An 8,294-nucleotide genomic window follows, 5' to 3' on the forward strand; every position below is an offset into this window, starting at 1 on the left:
CTGACAAGGGAAATGCTAAACTAACACTGGTCACAGAACAACTGCAATCAAGGACATACTACACTGCACTGAATGGACTTGATTCAAGTCTATAGCATTTTCATTTCATTAATGCATAAGAAAGGATCTTTTTTTTCCCATGTTAGACTGTGTCCCTGGTTATATTAACCATGATTCATCATCTCATACCATTTAAAGCCTTTTCACAGTGGCTATAAAGTGCGATTTCTTGGGATCCTCATTTTAACTATCAGCTTTTACTTTTCTTCTGTAACGTTGATGGAAAATATTTCATCAGAGATCTATACAATTTACAAGTGTGCAAGCAAGTCAGCACTTATAAAAATGTTTTATATATTTTAACATCAAGACCGCTGCAGTTGTGCTGTCTATTTTATCTTGGAATGGCCCTCTGTGTGGAGAGGAGTGCCCTATTTTCACAAGAGGGGTTTCTGCCCCTCGTTGCTCACTAGCAGCTCAACACAGAGTCACAACATTTCACACACAGACATTCAGGACACAAAAGTGTCCCAGTTAATCTGATTACAGAGTTACAGGGACAAAAAATCCATTCCACCAGTGGAATGCCCATGAGAAAGATGTTACAGGACAAATTTGCTTTCCTTTAGAAAGAGGCTACAAGTCAAGATTGTAGGCCTTTAGAAAGAGGCTACAAGTCAAGATTGTAGGCTTTTAGAAAGAGGCTACAGGTCAAGATTGTAGGCCTTTAGAAAGAGGCTACAGGTCAAGATTGTAGGCCTTTAGAAGGAGGGTACAGGACAAGATTGTATGCCTTTAGAAAGAGGTTACAGGACAAGATTGTAGGCCTTTAGAAAGAGGTTACAGGACAAGATTGCATGCCTTTAGAAAGAGGTTACAGGACAAGATTGCATGCCTTTAGAAAGAGGTTACAGGACAAGATTGTAGGCCTTTAGAAAAAGGTTACAGGACAAGATTGTAGGCCTTTAGAAAGAGATTACAGGACAAGATTGTAGGCCTTTAGAAAGAGATTACAGGACAAGATTGTAGGCCTTTAGAAAAAGGTTACAGGACAAGATTTTAGGCCTTTAGAAAAAGGTTACAGGACAAGATTGTAGGCCTTTAGAAAGAGGCTACAGGACAAGATTGTAGGCCTTTAGAAAGAGGTTACAGGACAAGTTTGTATGCCTTTAGAAAGAGCTTACAGGACAAGATTGTAGGCCTTTAGAAAGAGGTTACAGGACAAGATTGTAGGCCTTTAGAAAGAGGCTACAGGACAAGATTGTAAGCCTTTAGAAAGAGGTTACAGGACAAGATTGTAGGCCTTTAGAAAGAGGTTACAGGACAAGATTGTAGGCCTCTAGAAAGAGGTTAGAGGACAAGATTGTAGGCCTTTAGAAAGAGGCTACAGGACAAATTTGTAGGCCTTTAGAAAGAGGCTACAGGACAAGATTGTAGGCCTGTAGAAAGAGGCTATAAGACAAAATTGCAGGCCTTTAGAAAGAGGATACAAGTCAAGATTGTAGGCCTTTAGAAAGAGGCTACAGGACAAATTGTCCTGTAATCTTTTATAAAGTGTATTGACTTTTGCCCTCCTTCTAATTTCTGATTTTGTCAGCACACACCAGCAGGTGGAGAAAAATAATACTATCTAAAAATTTCCTTTTTTGATACCAAAGATATGTCATAGTACAGAAGGAAAATAGGACTTTGTCTAAGAGTCTTTGATTTAAATAAGAATCCTTAACCAAAGAACTAACTGTAGAGTCTTGATATCTGATATCTATAAGCACATACTGTATGGCAAAGCAGCAATTAAGGTATAAGTCCTGGCTCACCACAGAAGCTGTTGTGCTAAAAATCATTCAGGACTAAACCTGTAATTGCTCTCAGAGCACATCTTCGCCATAAAGACCTGCCCGAGGCAAGGGAGACATTCCTGTGCATATAAATGTGTTGGCAGAGGAAGCAGAACCACGTTACTCAACACATCCTGATTCCAGCTTCAAATGTACAAGATATGATTTACTGCTCCTGTCCTCATCAGATCACCTTATATATGTCTAAGGAAATCCTGCCATTGGACATTCCAGCGAATGAAACAGTGACAGAGTGAAGATAATGTGTTCTCAAGTGAACATCAGGGTGAGAAACAAGCTGTACAAACTTTGATCTTTGACTCGTCCTTATCAGTCATCAGCTTAGTCCTCATGATCAGATCAGTACAATGATAAAGCCTGCAGAGTCACATTAAGAAATGCTCTTAAAAGGCTTGGTGGCTTCACCTGGGAATGTTTTGCTTTTTGTTTAGCTGTATAGTTAGTGGAGTATCCATTTTTTAAGGAAGTTTTTGATTTATGCATGTATTTTATACTTAGTACATTTTCTGGTAAGGATTTCGCCTGAACCTTCAGTACTGCACATTTTATATTGGATGTACATATTTTACACTACATTTATATATCGCTGCTGTCGGAACAAAATCTTGTATCTCCATTTTTTTTTGTTTTTCAGTTTTTGTCATAATCTGAAAATGTCTCTTTCCCTTTACATTGTGTGTAAAATTTATAATGAACGGATCAGGAAAAATGTCTGGTTCCATTGACTTACATTAAAAGTAAAGTGTGTTTTTTCCTTCTCCTGTAAAGCTACTATTTTGGTGATACAAAGTTTTGTTCTGACAGCAGCGAAATATTTTATATCACAATATAAAAATATATATTGCTTCAGCTGGTGTGGATAATTGCCAGAACAAATGACTTGCGTGTGAAAACGATTCTGATTCTGGTATGAATAATACATACAGTTTTCTATGTATCAACCAGGTACAAGTACTAGGTAATTATTTTGGGTCACATGATGATAATCTGCAAGTCAGTGTTATTAAACCTTTAAAAACATACTAAGGCTTATTATTTAGTACCTACACAGACTTCAGTGCAAATAGGCTGGGCTATCCTTAGGTTATAGAAGTGGGTAATACAGTTTTGGGCCTGCTGGTGGGCACAAGGCCATTTGAATGCCCATAAGGTTCTAGCTATTATGAAGAAAAGTGATAGCAATATCATAATTAGATCATGATTTGGTGGTAAGTATTAACACACCCACAGTAGCCTTCACTGAAATGTCACTTCTTTAAACAGTAAATGCTTAAATGGTAAGAACCACGATACGAATAAATGCTTTCTTTTACAGCCCAGATTCTGTTTTGGCTCTAGGTATTAGGACTTAAGACTTAGGTGCCTTTTGAAGTAAAGTTACTGCGAGTACAGTGCTGTGCAAAAGTCAGAGACCACCCTTTTGTTTACTTTCCAGTCTAAACAGGTTAATCGTTTTTAGAATACATTTCTAAGGAGATTAGATATAAAATTATCCGCTTGCATAAGGTTGTGGAAAGTTAAATAACCAATGATTGTTCGAAACTGCAGCTGCATTTACGAGAGACGGGACAAAAATCAAGCTCCTGTCTCAGATCTATAAAAAATCTGCAAGTGTTTCTGTCCATCCTTCTACTATGGTAAGACAACTCAACACTATGTGTCTGAAAGGGTGTGTAGCTGTGAAGCTTTTACTGAGAAAAGGAAATAAAATAAATACATAAATACAAATTTGCAAGTCAAAGAAAGAAGCTATTAAACAATTGTTTCAACTGTTCAACTGTCCAGACCTCAAAGTCACTTAATGTGTTTGTGAATATATGGATCGTGAGAAACAGAAAATGTAACCAACTTCTAAGTCTGAACTTTGGACGTGTGAGAAAATAGCCTTTCTTTGAAAACTTCAAAGCGAGTCTCCTGAAAAGAACGGAAGCTGTAACAAAGGCCAAGTTTGGCCAAACTGTATAACTTTTCTATTAATAGCTTTTTGCTAATGCTGGAAACTAAATAACTTGTATTTAATGGTCATTTTGATTGGACATGAAATACACAAAGGATGATCGCTGACTTTTGCACAGTACTGTCTGGTTGTCCGTTCCACCCTGTTAGTCCAAATAATTATCCAATCATGAGATTTACTACATCTTTCATCAGCTTAATAGGTAGAACCTGTCTTTAGTGTAATTTAGTTAATATGTCTTGGAACCATCATCATGTAACCAAAATGAATTACACAGCACTTTGCAGTTCGTATCACACACCCAGTTAACACCTTGAACTTGGAGGACTGTTGGTGAAAACACTACTGAATAATGGATCACAGATTAATGTCTCACACTGTTAATGGAATAATAGATAGTTGTGGTAAGAAAATAAAGCACTTTAATATTCATGTACTCTTTGTTTACACACCACAGGGTCGTGAGGTCTGAGAATGAAACATTGATTTGGTAGGAAAGGATCTGTGAAGGACAAAGAATAAAGATCTCATTACAGACTCCAACAAACCGAAAGCTGATGGAGAAGACTCAGCTGCCTGTACAGTGGAGCAGCACTGAAAAGTCATTGCATGGCAGTCATGACAGACAAACGATGTATCCCACGCAAAAATGCACAAGAAATGTCCAGTAATGGAACCAACGTGGCGTCGTCCTGTGTCACTGTACGGCAGTTCTTTTGTACTTGAACAACAGAGACAAACACGACCAGAATATTTTGACTGTGTGGAGATTTTTGCAACTACTATTTGTCCTCCAAGACAGGTCAAGGTGGCTAAGACAAAGAGGGCTTTTTGACACATTCCATAGGGCACCGCTTAGGTTGTTGTAATAAATTACAGAATCACACAGTTGGGCAACAACATATTTGACAGTTTTCAGGTATGAAAAACTAGACACACTTTTGATAAGCTTGTAATCTTTTCTCTTTTTTTTAGACATTTTTGCCTGTTTTTGTGATAAAATTATAAAACATACATACAATATATACACTTTACACTGCATTTGTTTGTCTATAGATTAGAAGCTGCACAAGTCACATTTGTAAACAGTTTGGTTTGGGCAGTAAGAGCAGTCTTGGAGAGGGGGTGTGGTCATATGTTAGAAAGCTCCATAAGCTTCCTGTCCATGGCCTGCATGTCAGTCTTCATTTTTAAAGGGATCTCCACTTCCAGCCTTTTCTTTTTATGCTTTTTTTGCTTCTTGCAGCAAATGTATGCAGTCAGTGACACCACTATAAAAAACAGTCCCAGGCAAGTGGTGCTGAGGGCGATAAGTACAGGCTGGCAGGGGAACAGCTCAGTGTACTCTGGCCCCCTTGCCAGTCTGTTTGGTGGCCTGATCTCCTCAATGCCAATCTCCTCTTCCCTAGTCAATAGGCTCTGGATGTAGCTCTCATTGCTGATGGTCTCGTTGACAAAGAGGTTCACCAGGACAGTGGAATGGAGTGGCTCAGGTTGCCCATGGTCACTGACTTTGACCAGCAGGCTGTAGAGGCCTCGGTTGCTCAAGGCTTTCCTGAGAGTGATGTTCCCTGTATCCGGGTCAATGTCGAAGGAGCCCGGCTCACCACCCTTCCGCTTGATGATGCTGTAAGCTATGACGGCATTCATGCCAGTGTCCCGGTCCACAGCATAGACTTCTGTGATGGATGTTCCTGGGAGTGTATTGGGAAGGACCAGCATGTAGGACTGGTTAGACTGGGGAAACAGCACAATGGGCGGGTTGTCATTGACGTCCAGGAGCAGAATAGTAACCATGGTGACGCAGGACAGCGAAGGTTTACCTCCATCTACAGCCTCGATCCAGAGATAATACGTTCCCTGCTGCTCCCTGTCAAGGGGCGTCTTAGCCCTCAGAGCTCCTCGTCCTGTGTCGATCACAAAGATGTCACTCCCATTGAGGATCGACAGTGCCACCCAGCCATTTTCCCCCGCATCTGCATCTGTGACGGACAGCACTCCGATCTCCCCAAAGCCTGGAAAGTTCTCCGGCACAAAGAAGGTGAAGTCCTTGTTGATGAAGCGGGGACTATTATCGTTGCGGTCCAACACAGTGACCACCACTGTGGCAATGGACTCTTTCCTCGGAGTGCCACAGTCTACGGCTCGCACCATAAACCTGTAGGTCTCCTTCTCCTCACGGTCCAGAGATGTGGTCACAATTAAGACTCCAGTCAACCGATCCAGGTGGAAGATGCTAGGAGCATCCGAGCCAAGAAGATAAAGCACCTCACCCCGGCTATCGCTGTCCTTGTCAGTCGCCTGAAGCTTTGCAAGAAATGTGTCCGGAGCATTGTTCTCCTCCACCTTAATATCAATAAGTGACTGCTTAAAGATCGGTGCATTGTCATTAACATCCAACACCTGCACTTTCACCAGTGTCTTAACAACTGATCCATAAGTGTTCTTTACCACCACAGTCAGTTCATAATCCTTCTGCTGCTCATAATCCAAAATATCAGTGGTCTCAAGCAAGTACTCGTTTTTTAAATGTTTATAGGGCAAAAGCCTGAAAGGTCCTGTGCCTTCCAGAAGGCATGTGACCCCTTGCCTGGGGTCCACATTCTTTATGGTGAAAAATGCTATTGGGGAAAACGGTGGCTCTGATTCGCTCATAGAAACTACACCATCTTTCTCAGGGGCAATATAGCGTGGTATTATGGCTGGTGGGCCTGAAACCACTTTGATAACGTGGAGTGTAACTGTAGCAACATCTGGGATGCAGGCTGGCCCATTGGCCAGCACCACCAACTTGTACAACTTTCCAGTGTCAGTGTCAATTTTTCCAGCTAGCTTGATGACCCCTGTGACCTTATCCAAATGAAATAGGCTCCTGGTTTCTCGAGTGACCCGCTCACTGAAAGTGTAAGTGATTTGAGCATTGGCACCCTGATCTGGGTCAAAGGCATGGAGACGTGCCAACTGTGCACCCCTAGTGGCGTTCCCAAAAAGTGTCACATTCACCTGAGACTCTGTGAACTTGGGGCAGTTATCATTGACGTCTGTGATGATTATTCTAAGAGTAGCAGTGCCCAAAAGAGGCGGGGAGCCTCCATCTTCAGCTATGATGTCAGTTAAATATTCTGCCTGCTTTTCCCTGTCGAGTGTTTCAGTAACGATAAGAAAGGGTGTCAGCTCACCCCCTTCGTTCTCCTCCACGTCCAGAGTGAAAACTCCATAGTCATTGACAAGCCAATAAGTCTGCACCCCATTGATGCCTACATCTGGATCTACAGCAGATTGCTCCACTGCAAACCGGGCATTCACCGGCGCGTTTTCCGGCACAGACACTCTGATCTCATCCACTGGGAAATAGGGCCTATTGTCATTGACGTCTTCAATGATGATTTTGATCTTAACTAGCTGGAAGTACTGCTGTGGCAGAATGATCACGTCCAGAAAGATAGCACAGCCCTGGCCCTCGTGGGAGTCTGAACACAGAGCCTCTCTGTCAATCTCCAAGGCAGATGTGTACAGCTCCCCAGTGGTATTATTCAGGTTCACATACTGAGAGCTGATCTGCTTTAGCTCCAGATTGAACAAACGAGGAGGATCAACCGAGAAATCCAACTTTAAGTCTTCACTGATAGCCCCTATGAGAGTCCCTTTGGGTAAGCCCTCTTTTATCTTGTAGACGAGATGGCTGAAATTTGAAAAGCAGGAGAGAGGGCTCGTGTAAAGCAGGAGAATGCACAAAGCCTAAAACAAACAACAGCAGAAAAAAGGCACAGTTTATTATTTGAATATATAAAACTCTCCATTTTAAGGAATACAAAGAAATATACATATATCATGGTATTATAAATACAAGAGACAACTGTATACATGTATGTATATATATAAAATACACACACACATATAAGGTAATTTATACAATTTATACATCAAGCAATAAAGAAAGAACTACTCAGGACAAGTGACCTACAACAGCCACCTGTAATTAAACATGTGATCAACCCGTATGCAAAATAAGTTCTTTACTACAAAAAGCTGCCAAAACACATCAAGGAAGCGTTTTTCCGTCCCTACCGTTTCTCCAGCTCCAAGTCTTGGTCAACTAAACTCTCACTCATCTCCTCAAGTTCATTTTCTAAGTGGTATTATAAAGCAGCCGTTTTAAACGCAGCTCTCATTTCTCATTAACTGAAACTTACCCAGAACTTTCCTTTACTGGCAAGGCAAGCACCGCGGTGTATGGTGGACATGTTTCCCGTTGAGCGTTCGCACCACACGGAGCGGGAGAGTTCGGGTTAGTGCCGCGGACGCATCCTGAGCGCTGGCGCGGCTGTGATCCGTCAGGCTGCCTGCTTCATCTGCGTCTGGCGCTCCGTTCACAGCGCGCAGACACGCCCACGGCATGCAAATCACGCTCACTACACGGCCAATCAGCATCGACGCCAACAAAATTGGGCCGTGCACAACGTGGTATTTGCATATTT

The 8,294-nt window shown here is 41.8% G+C and overlaps 1 protein-coding gene across 1 annotated transcript; it reads right to left on the reverse strand.

Moving 5' to 3' along the window:
- Positions 1 to 4,215: 4,215 nt before the first annotated feature.
- Positions 4,216 to 8,167, reverse strand: LOC108442062 (protocadherin-20). The gene is made up of 2 exons (XM_017721909.2): positions 8,010 to 8,167; positions 4,216 to 7,554 (listed from the first exon to the last, which is right to left on the reverse strand). The coding sequence occupies exons 1-2, from the start codon at positions 8,058 to 8,060 to the stop codon at positions 4,948 to 4,950; spliced, it is 2,658 nt and encodes an 885-aa protein (XP_017577398.1). The 5' UTR covers positions 8,061 to 8,167; the 3' UTR covers positions 4,216 to 4,947.
- Positions 8,168 to 8,294: the final 127 nt, after the last annotated feature.

This window comes from Pygocentrus nattereri, chromosome 15 (assembly GCF_015220715.1).
Source record: "Pygocentrus nattereri isolate fPygNat1 chromosome 15, fPygNat1.pri, whole genome shotgun sequence".
In the NCBI taxonomy this organism is placed as follows: Eukaryota; Metazoa; Chordata; class Actinopteri; order Characiformes; family Serrasalmidae; genus Pygocentrus; species Pygocentrus nattereri.

What these genes read in the sequence shown, in the direction of transcription:
- LOC108442062 (XM_017721909.2), bottom strand. Translation starts at nt 8,060, where the DNA reads ATGTCCACCATACACCGCGGTGCTTGCCTTGCCAGTAAAGGAAAGTTC. An exon ending in CCAGTAAAGGAAAGTTCTGG is followed by an intron (nt 7,555 to 8,009) that starts GTAAGTTTCAGT and finishes TGTTTGTTTTAG; the next exon opens with GCTTTGTGCATTCTCCTGCT.